The sequence below is a fragment of the Saccopteryx bilineata genome, chromosome X (genome assembly GCF_036850765.1).
Source record: "Saccopteryx bilineata isolate mSacBil1 chromosome X, mSacBil1_pri_phased_curated, whole genome shotgun sequence".
NCBI classification, from domain to species: Eukaryota; Metazoa; Chordata; class Mammalia; order Chiroptera; family Emballonuridae; genus Saccopteryx; species Saccopteryx bilineata.
Genome location: NC_089502.1, coordinates 79,085,376 through 79,102,805, shown reverse-complemented (window position 1 = coordinate 79,102,805; position 17,430 = coordinate 79,085,376). Strand labels below are relative to the sequence as shown.

The 17,430-nt window shown below is 37.5% G+C and overlaps 1 protein-coding gene across 1 annotated transcript in view; it reads right to left on the bottom strand.

Moving 5' to 3' along the window:
* Positions 1-3,166: 3,166 nt before the first annotated feature.
* CHIC1 (cysteine rich hydrophobic domain 1) overlaps positions 3,167-17,430 on the bottom strand; it is a 72,120-nt gene continuing 57,856 nt past the window's right edge. The window contains exons 4-6 of the mRNA XM_066248890.1: positions 13,543-13,599; positions 12,479-12,538; positions 3,167-11,075 (exon numbers count right to left, since the gene is read on the bottom strand). Coding sequence (XP_066104987.1) covers positions 11,025-11,075; positions 12,479-12,538; positions 13,543-13,599 — 168 coding nt within the window. The 3' untranslated portion in view covers positions 3,167-11,024. The remainder of the gene's footprint in view (positions 11,076-12,478; positions 12,539-13,542; positions 13,600-17,430) is intronic.

Here is a 17,430-nt window from a genome sequence, read left to right as displayed (position 1 = left end):
TTTGAGGAATCACCATACTGTGTTTCATAATGGCTGTGCCAATTTATATTACCACCAACAGTGAATAAGAATTCCTTTTTCTCCACAGCCTCTCCAACACTTATTACCTGTCTTGTTGATAATAGCCAATCTATCACACGTGAGGTGCCATCTCATTGTAATTTTTTTTAGTGAGAGAGACAGAGAGAGGAACAGATAGAGACAGACAGGCAGGAAGGGAGAGAGATGAGAAGCATCAATTCTTTGTTGCGGCTCTTTAGTTGTTCATAGATTGCTTTCTCATATGTGCCTTGACTGGGGGTCTCCAGCTGAGCCAGTGACCTTTGAACTCAAGCCGGTGACCATGGTTTCATGTCTATGATTCCACACTCAAGCTAGCTACCTTGCGCTCAAGCTGGTGAACCGACGCTCAAGCTGATGAGCCCTTGCTCAAGCCTGTGACCTTGGGGCTTCGAACCTGGGTCTTCTGCATCCAGGGCTACACTTTATTCACTGTGCCACCACCTGGTCAGGCTACCACGTTGTAATTTTGATTTCCATTTCTCTAACAGCGAGCAAAAATGAGCATCTTTTAAGATATCTATTTGTGGTTTGTACATCTTAATTGGATAAGTGTCTGTTTAGGTCTTTCCATTTTTGAGTTCTTCATCTCAGTTTGGTTCTTTTTTTAAAGTTTCAATCTTTTTGGTGAAGTGCTTATTTTCTTAATTTTTTTTAGCTCATTAATGGTCTATCAGTGTTTTCTTTTATCTCATCCTCTAGACATCATGTTGCTTCCTAAGTACAGCCCCAGTGACCTAGATTTTGTGAAACCCTTCTCTTTCAGTCTCCCTTTCCATTTTTGCTCCATTAGTTCTTTTTTTAAATTTATTTTATTTTTTTAAAATATTTTATTTATTGATTTTAGAGAGAGGGGAGGGGGGGGAGGAGCAGGAAGCATCAACTCCCATATGTACCTTGACCAGGCAAGCCCAAGGTTTCAAACCGGCAACCTCAGTGCTCCAGGTTGACGCTTTATCCCACTGCGCCACCACAGGTCAGGCTCCATTAGTTCTTTAGCACATAGGCAGAGCCTCTGGGCCTTGGGATAGAAAGGACTATGACTTTTTTCTTTTCTTTTTCTGAAGCTGGAAACGGGGAGAGACAGTCAGACAGACTCCCGCATGCGCCCGACTGGGATCCACCCGGCACGCCCACCAGGGGGCGATGCTCTGCCCCTCCGGGGCGTCGCTCTGTTGTGACCAGAGCCACTCTAGCGCCTGGGGCAGAGGCCAAGGAGCCATCCCCAGCGCCCGGGCCATCTTTGCTCCAATGGAGCCTCGCTGCGGGAAGGGAAGAGACAGACAGACAGGAAGGAGAGGGGGAGGGGTGGAGAAGCAAATGGGCGCTTCTCCTGTGTGCCCTGGCCGGGAATCGAACCCGGGACTTCTGCACGCCAGGCCGACGCTCTACCACTGAGCCAACCGGCCAGGGCCAGGACTATGAATCTTGACAGCAGGAAGTAACTACAGAAGATGAAAACTCCATATTTACATTTGTAAGACTACAAAGAGCCCAGGGGTTTAAGGTGGTATGTTAGCATAAGTAGCTAAGTATTAATAAGGAAAGGGAGCAAAGGGAATCAGACATCAAATTTCATAAAACTGAAATTATTTTCAGTAGGAAATTATAGCATTCTATTTACTAAGAAGCTATAGCATTTACAATTTTAGACACCGAAGAGGTTGCTCCCTAAAGAGATTAACATTCCCCCTCCCCCCACAGACAGCCCCCCACCCAGTGCAGGGAGGAAAAAAGGTTTTCAAGTTCCACAGTGTACCAGACTATTCCAAGACTATGGGGAGAGGTACTTCTGTGCTTCCTCTTTGAGGCACATGCTGTAGAAGCCAGGATGGCAGCCATAGAGGTCTCTCAGTCTAGCTTAGAAAAAGGATCTGACTGGTTTTTGGGAGGAATCAACGCAAACTTTTGAAATTGGTTAGTTTAACGAAAAGCTAGTTCTTCCCAGCATAAAATTATAAACACAGGTTTAACGAAGAAAACTCTCTCTCTGCCTTCTCTCTTCATGCTTGGAAAAGTGTACTTACCCATTTGTTTAGGAGTCTTTCCAAGCAGCCATGTGGTCCTAAAAAGTTGTACTGGTTGGCCAGCCATGTGGCTTGCAAGCTTGGCTACAGCACCAACCAGAGAACAGGCAGGAACACAGAGTATGCTAGCCTAATGAGTACTATTTGGATTGAACCATGGCACAGAATATCTGGACCCTGATCATTTTAGTGAGATTAATGAAGATAAGATAGGATGTTTTCCATGGTGGAACAGATGGAGATAAGACAGTGGAAGCCTATGGGCAACCTTCTATTTCAACCTTAAATAAATTTTACTGCAAAAAAAAAAAAAAAAAAAGGCATGTGACTCTTTCCTTCAATAATAGATCATGAAAATGTATTTTCCACACAGCACATGCTACTCCATATTTGATGTTATCAACTAAAGATATAAATTTTCTGCTGCACCCATATAATTTCAAAAAAAGAATTTTAAAACAAAACATTATGAAACTTCTCTTTAAGTGTGTTATCGCCGCTTTAATTTTGAATTTAAAGTCTTTCTTAAATATTTAGTACAATTACCAAAGATGCTGGAGAACATTAAATAGTTTTTTTTGTTATATTACATTTTGTTGTTCTGTTGAATTTGCAAGTTTGTCATAAATTTTCAATAATCTAGTATTATTACTTGTTAACCAGCCTGAGTAAAACTCAAGTAGATGTTAATCCTTTGAATTTCTTATACAATCTGATGACAAAAATAAAAATTTTTGCCAAATAGTTTAATCTTTCATGTTTCAACATTTCTTGTACTAAAAATTATTCTCAGTAAGGAGAAACTCCACTTGTACTTTAATTTTATAGTTCTTAGGTAGATATGGAGGGTGAAAGCAGTCATTTAAAAACAAATTCCCACTTAGCTAGATACTGAACATAACAAAGGCTCCCCAAACCAACATATAGCATGAATTACTTACAAGATCAGACATAACACTAGCAAATATGTAAAGAAACAATATGCAAAATACAATTTTTCAAAGGAAGACTTAAAATGGTACAAACAGGGAAGTGAAAGAGGAAGGATAGATGTACCAAAGACCACACAATTTGATTCATTAACATAGATTTGCACTTTATTGTAACTTCGCATCCTGAGATGATAAAATTTTATATCTGACAAGTGAACAATGACAGAAGCAGCAGTGAAAGTTTCAGAGAGGCAGGTATTCTTCATTTTGGCACAGCCATATATAGGTTGAGTTCTTGCAGGGGTGTTACTCCAGAACTCAAAGGAGAAAAACGAATTCATTCCATAGGCTAAGTAACAATAAAAGATGCACCAAAGTCCTTGGTTTGAATGGACATAGCCACTTTTATTCTTTTCTAGTAATGTTTTCCCAACAAGAATCCTCTTCCAAAAAGTAGAAATCCTAGGTTTTTCAAACAGATATTTTGATCAATGCCTGCTTCCTGGATACCCGGATTTCCTCCTTTTGTAGCTGAGACTCATTTTTATGTGGTTTAGTCCAAGGATGGCAAACTAACTTGTAGATCATACGATTTCAAACATCTGTAACTTGTTTCAAAGTCCAGGCATATAAAAAATTTTACATTTGCTTACTAGAAAAATGGAAAATTAAGAAAATTAAGCCAAAATAAATGCAAAGAAAATAAGCAGAAATAAAAGAAACTTTGAGAAATGACTGCCTTGACTCATCACACTGAGTTTATATACACAGAACTACTTTGGGACTAAAAAATTGATATTTACTCTAATGCTAGAACATAACATCATAACTTTCCACATTTGCAGTTTATGTGTGTGTATGTATGCTTTACACATACACACTCAAATAAAATTAGCTATTATAAAATCCTGAAACAGAAAAGAAATTGAAGGTAATTTCTAACCGGAAGTTACACAGCTCAATCTAGCCAAAACACACCACCACACATAGTATAGCATGTCATTGTTTAGGGATTAGGGCCAGATGAATTGATTAAACAGTGGGCATACCGGGTGCGTGCCCTGAGTCCCAACTTCTGAAGGGCCCTGAAAAACCACAACTTTACACTTTTTTCTAATGACACCAAGTTTGGTTTCATATGTGCAATTTAAACATTAATAGTACGTCATATTTTTTATTTATTTAAAAATATGGTTAACATGTATTTTATTTTCCCTGTCTCTCTCTCTTTTTAAGGGGCCCAATATTTTCTTCTGCATCCCTGGGCCTCAACTGACTTTATTTTTTTAATTTTTTAAAAAATTCATTTTAGAGAAGAGAGAGAGAGAGAGATAGAGAGATAAAGGGGGGAGGAGCAGGAAGCATCAACTCCCATATGTGCCTTGACCCGGTAAGCCCAGGGTTTTGAACTGGCGACCTCAGCGTTCCAGGTCAACACTTTATCCACTGCGCCACCACAGGTCAGGCCCTCTCAACCGACTTTAATCTGCCTCTGGGATTAGGCAAGCAAGCTGTGGAGAGGGTCAAATAATCTTAGTTCCTTTATAAAAGTGGCTCCCAACATTTCACCATAAAAATCCCTTTATTATTCTTTCTCCATATTTTCAAGTATTTTGTTTACTAAATTGTATGTAATACTTTCTCGTTTTTTATTAATCAAAGCATAACTGTCATTCACAGCTTCTGATCAAAGTGTGATAATAAGTATGAAACAGAAATGAAAAAATATAAGCAAAATGTGTGGATATTCAATGTCTTAGTTGGCTTGTGCAGCAGAAATATTATGTGTATTATGATTTTTAATATACTTTTTGAAATATTTAAAAAAGTTCAAAGATGCCTCTGTTGCTCTTAATGTGTCCCAAGTTGGGAACTACTGGTTTATATCTACCTGCTTTTCCTCCCTAAATCAATTATTAATGTAATATATAACATAATTACTTACGTCAAAACATAGGGGGTTGATAACAAAAGTTACTATTGAAAAATAGATTAACTGCAATATTCATTCTGTAAGGTCTGAGAAAGAAAGCAAATTTAAATTAATCTATTTAAAAATTACAAAATTATGATACCCAGTATATCTTCCAGTCAACTTCAAAAAGCACATTAATATATGAAAAGAATCTTCCCTTGTGAGGTAGATCCAGATTACTGTCCCTGCATACACAATGAGGACATGATGTGCAGAGGAATTAAGCAGCAGAGCTAAGAATTGAACCAAACAGAAGTGACTTGGGTTTGAATTCCATACCACTTTCTTTTCCATCTAATATTATCTTTTTGAAGACATGGAGCTTAATAAGTCACTGAAACAGATGTTGGATAAGATATGAAACTCTTTTTGCATTAATTCAAAGTAGGTCCTCCCATCTCTCTATTTTTGTTACAGCTTTAATTTTTGCCCAGATAACGACTATATCATCAGATTCCACATAGGAAAATACCACAGACCTCAGTCCTCAGGTTTTTAGGAAAATTACATTCATTCTTATTATCATATAGGGCTGAGGCCTAACTGGCATAAGGCTCTTTAAGTCTGTGTGATATGAACACACATCACCCAGGAGCCAGTTGGTGAATCAAACTTTTACTGCGTGCCAAGGCACTGTGAGAGTTCCCACCAAGGGTAGTAGATCTGAGAAAAATCAATCTGAGATTCTGCAGGGTAAAAATTTCTTAAGAATTCCTAGAATCACAGAATGTGATTAGGTGATCTTTTATTTTCTGTCCAGCTCTACATTCAACCCCAAGATTTTACAGATAAAGAGATTGACATGTAATATAAGTGACTTTCCTGGAGCCCTTAAGATTAGATCATTTCCTCATATACAGTACTATGAATCTGACAAGAGTCCATAGAAAACAAAGCATATTCTCAGGTTACTATCATCAAAATGAAAAGGCAGGCGCCCAACCAGAAAAGAGAAATTTGGGGCAATATTCAGAATAGCTATCTACCTATCCATCATTGATTTCTATCCTTACTTTTACTCCACATATTACATAAATAGGTAATGTTATTAAACCTATTTCTTTTCTGTGGAAAACTTTTCCTGTAGTTCACCATTTAAAGAAACCTGAACAATGTTAACAATTGTTGCAAAATGGATTTTTAAAGTAGAATTTTATAGGCATGAGAAGACCTAATTTTAATAAATTTGGGCATTTTACCACTCAATTAGCAAAAAATATTTCCACTATGTGAAATAGTTCTCATTAAACAGATGTATATAATTTCTATATGCTTTTAGGTCAAAGTCAATTCATTTTTTTTTTATTCATTTTAGAAAGGAGAGGGAGAGACAGATAGAGAGGGAGAGAGAGGAGAGACAGAGAGAAGGCAGGGAGGAGCTGGAAGCATCAACTCCCATATATGCCTTGACCAGGCAAGCCCAGGGATTCGAACCGGCGACCTCAGCATTTCCAGGTCAATACTTTATCCACTGCGCCACCACAGGTCAGGCGTCAAAGTCAATTCAAATGAAATATTGTTCAAATAGTGAGGTTTGATTTTTGTAAGTGGTAGTTTATTTGTAAACAAAATTAAAATGGTAATGATTTTTAAAGCTCTTACATTTTTGAAAAAAATCCTTATTTATTCAGAGGCTTACAAATGTTATGGAACTTCACTCCAATTAATAAAAAAACAAGAATAAATTTCATTAAAAATGGTAGAGTATTAAATAGTAACAGTTTGATTAGTGTTTGACTAATTACACTACATCAAACAGTTTGATTGTAATGACATGAATAGTATGTCTATTAAATACTTAAGTGGGTTTTTAAAAATTTCTTATTTTATTTTTATTTTTTTACAGAGACAGAGAGAGAGTCAGAGTGAGGATAGACAGGGACAGACAGACAGGAACAAAGAGATGAGAAACATCAATCGTTAGTTTTTAGTTGCGCATTGCGACACCTTAGTTGTTCATTGATTGCTTCATATGTGCCTTGACCATGGGCCTTCAGCAGACCAAGCAACCCCTCACTTGAGCCAGCGACCTTGGGTCCAAGCTGGTGAATCTTTGCTCAAACCAGATGAGCTCATGCTCAAGCTGGCGACCTCAAGGTCTCGAACCTGGGTCCTCCCCATCCCAGTCTGACGCTCTGTCCACTGCGTCACTGACTGATCAGGCTTAAGTAGGTTTTGGTGAGACTTCAATTCAAGATTATTGTTCCAGAATTAAACTAGTTTTATAAGTGACTGATAGTCTTGTCCTGTAATATTTTGTCACTAATGGATTGGAGGAAAACAAGAAAACAGGTTTTAAATAATAAGTAGCAGAAATATAATATGTAAGTGGAATAAATTCTATTGAAAAGATGTTTCTAAAACTAAAGTCTACCAATTCATTCATTCTGCTTCTTTCCACATATTAGCTTTGTTCAAAAAAGACAAGGCACTTCTTCATCTGTTTCTTTTTTTAATTTTAATTTAAAAAATGTATGCATTGATTTCAGAGAGGAAAGGAGAGAGAACAAAAGAAACACCAATTTGTTGTTCCACTAATTTATGCAGTCATTGATGGATTCTTGTATGTGCCTTGACCAGAAATCAAACTCACAATATTGGTGTATCGGGGTGACACTCTAACCAACTAAACTACCTGGCTAAGGCTCCATCTAGTTCTAACATTTGACTGCAATGGTCTCTTTCCTAAATTAACATGAGGGATTAAGTGGGAACAAAGAATAACTGAAAAAGGTTAAAGCTTATTTCATGAGGTTTTGTGTGTGTGTGTGTGACACACACACAGAGAGACAGAGAGATGGACAGATAGGGAAAGATAGACAGGAAAGAAGAGAGATGAGAAGTATAAATTCTTTGTTGTGGCTCCTTTGTCTCCTTAGTTGTTCACTGATTGCTTTCTCATATATACGAGCCTTGACGGGGGGGGGGGGATTTACAGCAGAGTGAGTGACTGCCTACTCAAGCCAGTGACCATGGGCTTCAAGTCAGTGACCTAGGGGTTTTGAACTTGGGTCCTCTGTGCCCAGTCCGACACTCTATCTACTGCACCACCGCCTTGTCAGGCTCTAAAAGCTTATTTCATTTTACATACAATTTAGGTGTTTAAAGGGGTAAATGGGGGTGGATATGAATAAGGGGAAGTTAGAGAAAAACCAGTTTTAACTTGTAACCTTAAAGCTTTGTGAGATTTATACACATTGGCATATATGTTAATTTCTCTGGAAATAACCTCAGCAGGGTTCCTAAGGAAATATTACACAGCAAAGAAATCCAAAATTACATTCTTCAATTTAAAACTAACCTTCACAAAAATATTTTACCAACTCCACGAAAAGATGTGAGTATATTCTATCCTGAGGATAAAAAAAAGGTCAGTGGAAAAGGAATTAATGATCACAGTGTGCTCTGTCATTTCAGAATTCATTATTGCCAATTTCAATGAAAAGAAATCCCCTTTAAAGTACTCCAAAATACCAAATTCTAATCAGGCCCATCCAAAAGCAAATAGTTTGAAAAAGCAGTCATATAAGAAAGTAAAAAAAGAACACTGGGGATTTTCTGAAAATAAGATGAGTCAACCAGCATAATGATCCATAAAATCATACATTTAAGAATAATTAGAATAGGTTTTAAAATTAAGTACATACTAACAAATAGTTTTTTATAACAAATATGAGTGTAACTTAAATTATACTCTGTCACCTATATTCTATTCTTGTCTCAATATTTATATCATGGAAACAGTTCACCATTTTCTGCTGTTCTTTAAGAAAAACCAAGTGTGATTTACGCATAGTAGAAAAAAATTAACCATTACATGACTAAATTCTAAGTTTATAGAAAAAAAGATTTTTTGTTTGGTTGACACTTAAAAGTAATTATTCTATCAGTGTTATCACTGATAACCCAAGGTTAGAAATTTTGTATTATTCTACAAACCAATTTTGGTATTAAACTGTCACATTTTGAAGCATAAACCTGGTGATATTAGCTGGAACATAAACCAAAGATACAATTTTCCCCTGACTTTAGCTATAAAACATGACATTTGGTATGCATTTTCAGAGGTTTCCATCTTGTCTACAAAAATATACCTTCAATTGTGCAGCAGACAAATAATATTTGTAGGCACACACAACATATGAAAAGTTAGATTCTGGGTGGCTGAGTGGCCTGGCAATGGGCCTCTACAGGTGGAAGTGAAAAGTGTGTAAAAATTAGTCACACATCAAATAGGATTTAAAAGGTCTGACCTTGTATGAAGAAATGATAGTTTTCTTCACTGGGGATAAGTGTTTGCTTAAAAAAAGTATTATTAAAAGCAAGAAAAATGAGGCGATAAATAAAACATTATTCAGTCCCAGATAAATTTACTTTTAACACTAGGAATTACAAATAATGCCCACATATAGGCATACATTTGCAGCTGAATTAACACAATATAGAGCTTTTCTTTATTATGTTAAAAATTCAAATTCTAGAATTAGGGTGTGGAGCTCTCACTTATCTTAGCCAGGAAGAGGAACAAAGACATAAGCACATGCATACCAATGAAAAGGTTACAGGTGGGGTGAATTTATAAGCTAAAATACTTTTTGCTAAATACTTGTCTTCCCTTATTATTATTTTTTTTATTTATTCATTTTTAGAGAGGAGAGAGAGAAACAGAGAGAGAGAAGGGGGGAGGAGCTGGAAGCATCAACTCCCACATGTGCCTTGACCAGGCAAGCCCAGGGTTTCGAACCGGCGACCTCAGCATTTCCAGGTCGATGCTTTATCCACTGTGCCACCACAGGTCAGGCTATCTTCCCTTATTAATGTTAAAAAAAGATCCTCAAAAATAAGGTTAGAATATTTTGTCAGTAATGATTTAGCCATCACATATTCTTTACATATAGCTTTTCAATTAGCTCTCAAAGTAGAATATCAAAACACCAGAAGGAGGTTAGCAGTGGCTTTCATGGGGGTCTAGACACCAACTAAGCCATCTGAAACCTTGACAAACTCCTTAAAGGCCATAAGTGTTTTTTTTTTTTTTTTTTTAAATAAGGGAAAGGAAACATTAAGGAAAACAGATGAGAATAATGAGGCTGTGAAATGTGTCAGATGTCAAATGAATTCTTTTGAGGGTGGGAATGGAGGACAAAATAAGAATTACTGAATTAAGTGGAAAAAATCAGGGTCTTGGTTTCAGGTGCAATGCAGAGTATCTCAGACATGATTTCAATTTTAATCGACTCACTACATAGGGCAACCCTGTCCTACAGCTGAAAATCTTAACATACTTTTTATGGCTTTGCCATACAACAGCATGTTAACAGCCTGTACATTCAGAAGGATGCTTACAAACTTCATTCATATTCAAACCTATGCAGAATTGTTGGAAATACAGTAAGAGCAATAATTAAATTCTGTAAACCATGGCATATCACATTTTACATTATGCAAAGTGACAATATTTACAAGTCTTTAGGAGTTTAAATATTTTATCGACTAACGTAAGTGATAATTTAGCTAAGGGCAGGACAAAACCAGTGCTATTAATTGCGTGTCCTTTAAAAGCAGGTAGGAGTAAAACCATTTCTAAAAGCTACCAAAAACTTATTTATGTATGTTCAATAAGGGATTACAGAGCATTAAAGTAGTCTAGAAAAACAATGCATATTTAGAAACAGTGAGTATGAAAATTATAAGGCAGCATGCTTAGAACAAGTTTTTGTTTTGTTTTGTTTTTTTAAATGCCAGCACTAATAATGTTTTATCTTTAATGGCAACTATACATGTACACACATATGTATGTGTATTTATTTAAAAATTGAGAGTGCAAAACACAAGCTTCATTTAACAACAACAAAAAAGATGTGCAAATTTTCTTCTTAAACCAACACAAATAACAGACTGAGGAGAATATTCTACAATTATAAAGAATAAATTGAACACAGCAAAGGAGACCATCTTCATTCCAAAATCATCTACAAGGCACTAAGGGTAGGAAATGACAGGAAACACAGAAGTGACTGAATAAATTCCTCAGTCAGGTCGGAATATGGGATATTTTGGTAGGAATTCTATTAGTATTACCTGTAAAATAAAAACAAACAGGATATATTGACAAAATAATTTCATTTCTTGAAACATATATAACCTAGAAACTCTATAATTATTTTTCACAAGACTATATTTTCCCGTGTGTTAAAGTGAAATACATAAAACAGTTATAAAAAAACTTACACACATTTTTGTTTAGATAGGAAATTATATTGGAAAACAAGTACTTACTATAGCTAACAGTTTTTATTACCTGATTTATAATAACCATTTACTTAGGTGCAGAAAAGTAAACCTTAGTACATTATTAGGCCCTTCTATAACTTCCCAGTCCCATTTTTTTTAGCAAAAAGAATGTTGAGTGGAAAGAATTAAAATTGTGCTATACATAGTAGAAAATCATATTACATCTATATATTTTTCAATTACAGCTGATATATGGTTGAATATTATGATCTTTTACAAGTTGTTTGTAAAAAATAATAAAGTGACCAAATAGATTGATTAAAACATTTTAATTAAAAGTTTGAAAAAATAATGAAAACTTAAGATATTTATAACATAAATTTACTAGAAGATTTTGGATTTATGGCCGTTTGTACATTTCCTCCAAAACTATTCAAAGCGGAGAAAGATACCATAATAATCCTTATTTAGGAAATGGAAATGGAATGTTTATTATTAAATATATACTACATGTGAGCAACTTGAAGTGAATAAATTTCATATTCAGTCAATGTTAATGTTCAATTTATCAGACTGGCTATATGTGAATTTATGTTTTGTGATTAAGATTGCATAGCTTTCAGTAAAAAATACAGAAACTACAGTTTCCTCAGTAAAAGTTAAATGTAAGTTAAGGGGGTTAAAACCAATAAACTGAATCCAGAATTCAGAAGTCAATTCCTATATTGTGCAAGTTGTGATAAGATTACATTTAGAAATATTTTGCCATTCTAGCGCCTGAGCTCTGGTTGCGACAGAGCATTGCCCCCTGGTGGGCATGCCGGGTGGATCCCGGTCGGGCACATGTGGGAGTCTGTCTGATTGCCTCCCCGTTTCCAGCTTCAGAAAAATACAAAAAAGAAAAAAGAAAAAAAAAAAAAGAAAGAAATATTTTGTTCAATAGCAGCTGTTACCATCACCACATGCAATGGTTTGCATCTATGTTTAAAAACATTAAGGTTGTGCAATATTTTCATCTGAGCACACTAGCCGAGGTTTTTCTAAGATCTAAATGATTGCTACTTCTCAAGATATTTTATGTTGGCTACAAGTCTAAAGAAGGTAGAAGAAAACCTCTATGTTCCAACAGACAAAAGTTTAGGCTAAGGAGAAAAAAGGTAGAAAGATGATTTGACAAATGATAAATATAGTAAAATGTGACAATTAGAATGGGACCCAAAAAGTTTAATTAAAAACAACTTCATACTTACATACTCCATCATATTGCTGGTTTCACATTTCCTTTTAGTCAACTTCCAGTGTAAAGCAAGCTAAGAAAGTACAGTTTGTTAAGAATTTTGATATCAATTTATACTAATTATTACCTACACATTTGAATAAATAATTGAAAACAATTCAGGAAAAAGTATAGGAACCAAAACAGCATTTAAAAATACCTGGTAAAGAATATACAGTAAAAATCGAGTATTAATTCTCTCATTTCTTTTAGATTTTATTTATTTATTTTAGAGAGAGAAGAGAGACACAGAGAGAGAGAAAGAGAGAGAGAAGGGGGGAGGAGCAGGAAGCATCAATTCCCACATGTGCGTTGACCAGGCAAGCTCAGGGTTTCTTTTTTTTTTAATTTTTATTTATTCATTTTTAGAGAAGAGAGAGAGACAGAGAGAGAGAGAGAAGGGGGTTGGAGCTGGAAGCATCAACTCCCATATGTGCCTTGACCAGGCAAGCCCAGGGTATCGAACTGGCAACCTCAGCATTTCCAGGTCGACGCTTTATCCACTGCGCCACCACAGGTCAGGTGAGCCCAGGGTTTCTAATTGGCAACCTCAGCATTCCAGGTCAACGTTTTATCCACTGCACCACCACAGGTCAGGTGAGTGTTAATTCTCTAATCCAGGGGTCGGGAACCTTTTGGTTCATGGAGAGAGTCATGAACGCCACATATTTTAAAATGTAATTCTGTGAGAGCCATACAGTGACCTGTGTATGTTACGCATTATCCAATAAAAATTTGGTGTTGTCCCGGAGGACAGCTATGATTGGCTCCAGCCACCTGCAACCATGAACATGAGTGGTAGGAAATTAATGGATTGTAATGCATGAGAATGTTTTATATTTTTAACGTTATTATTATTTTTATTAAAGATTTGTCTGCTAGCCAGATGAAGCCACCAAAAGAGCCACATCTGGCTCACGAGCCATAGGTTCTCGACCCCTGCTCTAAAAATTCTTTTGTGGTCTGAAAAATTCCCATTTTAAAAAAATTTAATAATACAAATATATAAAGGGGTTCCTATTTGCTTAAATTTCTTACCTTGTGATATAATCTGTTGTTTTCCCATTCTAGTAACTTCTGAATTGATCTTCTGGTCTAAGAAGAAGAATCAAGACATTGTTATAAGATGACTTGAGGAGATTTGTAAGCTATGTGTATCTATATTTTTCTGATTAGTTGTAAAATTCCACTATTTTCTCCTTTGGTTTTTCTAGTAGAAATCAGAAAAAAATATATAACTGACAGAAACTGCTAAAAGAGGAACAGTATTTTGGGTCATTATTATACTATTATAATAAGATCTCCCTCCCTCACACCCTCATACACACACACACACACACACACACGCACACACACACCTGCATGCACACATGAAATTTTAATATATGCATTTCAAAATGATTTATGTATAAATTACTCTGTGTTGAATCCATTCACTAAATTATTGTGGGAACATTACTAATACTGATAGAAGTCCATTTACGGATCTAATCTACATTTTCGTATACTTTTTCACAGGGTTACCTTTTTAATATACATGCAATATGCAAGCTAATTTGATTTCTTCTAGAAAATTTCTTAAAACTTTTATTTATTTATTTTTATTCAGTGAGAGGAGGGAAGGCAGAGAGACAGACTCCTGCATGCGCCCCACCAGGGATCTACCCAGCAAGCCCAATAGGGGGCTATGCTCTGCCTATCTGGGATGTTGCTCCATTGCTCAGCTACCGATCTCTTCTTAGTGCCTGAAGCAGAGGCAATGGAGCCATCCTCAATGCCCAGGGCAAACTCGCTCCAATCTAACCATGGTTGCAGGAGGGGATGAGAGAAAGAGAGAGGGAAAGAGAGAAAGAAGCTAGATGAGGAACAGTGGAGAAGCAGATGGGCACTTCTCCTCTGTGCCCTGATCAGGAATCAAACCCGGGACATCCAGATGCTGACACTCTACCACTGAGCAAACTGGCCAGGGCCAGAAAATTTTCTTATCAAGCTCCTAGCACAATGCTTGGCGTATAGTAGTCAGTCAAGGTTAACAGGTTCAATAAAGCGAATCAACATAGATCAGAATTCCACTGGAAAAAACATGTTAAACATAGTCAGACAAAAAACTTGTTTTAGAAGAAAAAATATAAACAAAAGAAGTAGCACTGTATTAAACAGGACAGAGGTTGTTTCATTTGGAGTGCATATAATTTGTAAGGAGTAAGGAAAGTTTGCAAAACCTTTGAAAACATTAACATAAAATATTACTAGGTATTTTTGATTCTCATTTCAGGAGTTTTATAAGGTTTCTGATAAAAAGCTAGTAGGTTTTTTAAAATTTAAAACTACTGTCTAAAATTAAATGATTTACAAATCAAACTATTTCTGAAATGATTTACAGAGCACCAACACAAGAAACTGTGCTACCTGCTCAATTATGTAAGTTAACAACCAATGGCAATTGTATTCAGCTAATTTATAGTAGCCCAGATCAGCAACGATAGCAGCTAGTTTACCATGGGAACCTGTTACTTGACAGAATGTTTCTAAACAAAATCAGTGAGTTAATAAAGAAAGATATTGAATTAGTAATTATAAACCTTCCTGTAAAGAAAAAGCCAGGCCCAGATTGCTTAAATGATGAATTCTAAAGGGGAATCCAAGATGGTGGCAGAGTAGGTGGCAATCACACTTACCTCCTCCTAGGATCAAACTGCAGTATAACCAAATTTAAGAATAATCATCCTGAAAAACTAACTAAAGACTAAATAAAGAGGAGTCTTATAACCAAGGATTCACAGAAAAAGTCACATCAATACTGGTAGGAAGGGCAGAGATGTGAAAAGGGCTGGACCCATTCCTGCAGGTGGTGGCTGACATTCTGGAGGGCTATCTCAGTTGAGAGGTTTCCCCCTGAAAAGTGTAGGGCATAAACCTCAAGCCAGGATCCCCAGCTCAGAGCACCAGAGCTGAGAAGAGATGCCCACATACCATTCGGCTGTGTACAGCAGCAAGGTTTCTGTCTGCCAGAAAGAGACAGGAGACCATAGAGATGTGGACACTCTCTTAAAGAGCCTGTAAGGCCAGGAGCCGCCATCGTGGCCATTCACATGCAGGTTCGCATTGGATTCGGACAGTTGGTAAAGAAACAACGGAGCCAAAAGCTGATGGGCCATAGTCTTTAATCCTAGCTTGCACTCGGTGGGCAAGTAAAAACACTCACTGGGCTCCAAAACCCACTCACATTCAGTGCTCACAAAGCTACTGACTTATCCGAGTTTCCTAGAATCAAAGGTTTCTAGCTCACCAGACTTATTCACCTCTTTTCCTCATCTCCTTTTTTCTCCAGCGTCAAACTGCACAAACTGGCCTCTCACTCAACACTCTGCCATCTTGGCTGCTTCTCCTGGCCACATGGCCTCTTTCTGCTCTCTGCTCTGCTCCCTCTGCTCTCTCATGCTAATGATAATCTCAGAAACCAAGAGTGCAAACTCTCGTTCTGCCCCCATTTTATAATGTAGATTTAAAACCTTTAATCCAATATACAAAATAGGGAAGTCTCTATAATACAAAGTCACTTCTCTGAGGCATGATTGGATTGTACCACCCCACATCAAAAAGGGTGGGAAAGGCTTAATCCCAAAACCAAGCCCCAGGCTACAACAATCCTGCCTGCCCCCCAACACACATTAATATCACCTGGGCAACGGCCTCCACGTGGGCAGCGTTATCTTTTACAAAGTGAGCATAACACATTTTATCTGCCCAACAGAGCCAACGCATAAAATCTTATTCACAGCCACTTACCCTGGGCTCTGGCAGAGGGAAGGCTAAGAGGACTACAAATATGTGAGGAAGGTATGAGGTTTGCAACTCTGGGGAGAGACATAATGAGGGACAGCCAATAAGACCTTTTTTGCTGAGTCATTCTCCAATATTGCAATTGCCTTTTCTCTTGGGCAGATCACTCTCCTCACTGCGGCATCAGCCTGGGAGATGATAATTGTCCCACCCCAGGAATCTCTTGCCCCATCCCAAAGAGATTAAGCCCTGCTGTCGTCAGCAGCCTTGGCCAGGGAATACAGGTCTGGATAGACTTGGGTGGTGACAGTTGTTCTGACTTTCCTTAGAATCTGACTGGTGCTTCCCCCTCATGACAGATTCAATGGAACCATTGCCCTGGCTGTTGGCAGGCCAGATCTCTGGGCTCCAGAAGCCCTGCCTTCCCAATTCCTGTTGGCTCTGTGCTGTTGAGATGGGAGGAAAAATCCAGGATAGACTGAGACCTGTGGCTTTGGAGTGGGGGCCACAGTTACCACCTATCCTGAAGTTTGACAAGCACCATCCCTATAGGTAAGATCACTAGCACCATCGTCCTGAGTCTAGCATAGGTTCTTTCAGTGGTGAAGCTTAACAAGCAGGCAACAGAAGGAGGCAGATGGCAGGTGGATGGGATGCCTTGAGTATTTTGGTGACTGTCCCCTGGGACTGGTGCTGATAAAAGCCAGTTTTCATGTGCAGCTTGGTTCTTCTGCACACATTTAAGCCAAGCAGAAGCAGTCACAAACTGTGGATCACTTATAGCTCCAAACAGGTTGCTGAGGGCCAGTCACAGGCAGTATCTTACACTGGCCTGTATCAGCTTCCCTTCTAAGAGACCCAGAACTGACTCACCCAGTGGCCAGCTTCAGAAAATATCACAGCAAAATCCAATTAGCTTTACAAATAGCATATCCAAAAGGAGAGCTAGTCAGACTTCAAACCTAGTTGAGGTGAATTCTGCCTATTGCGTGGTCAGCACCTGCACAGCGCTCACACACATTGGTCAAGATAGAGCCTCACAGTCAGCCAACCTGAAGGTCAATTTTATGTACCACGGGCCAATAGTAATCAAGATTCAATGACAATAGGAGGGCCCATGTAACCCACAACGATGACATTCCT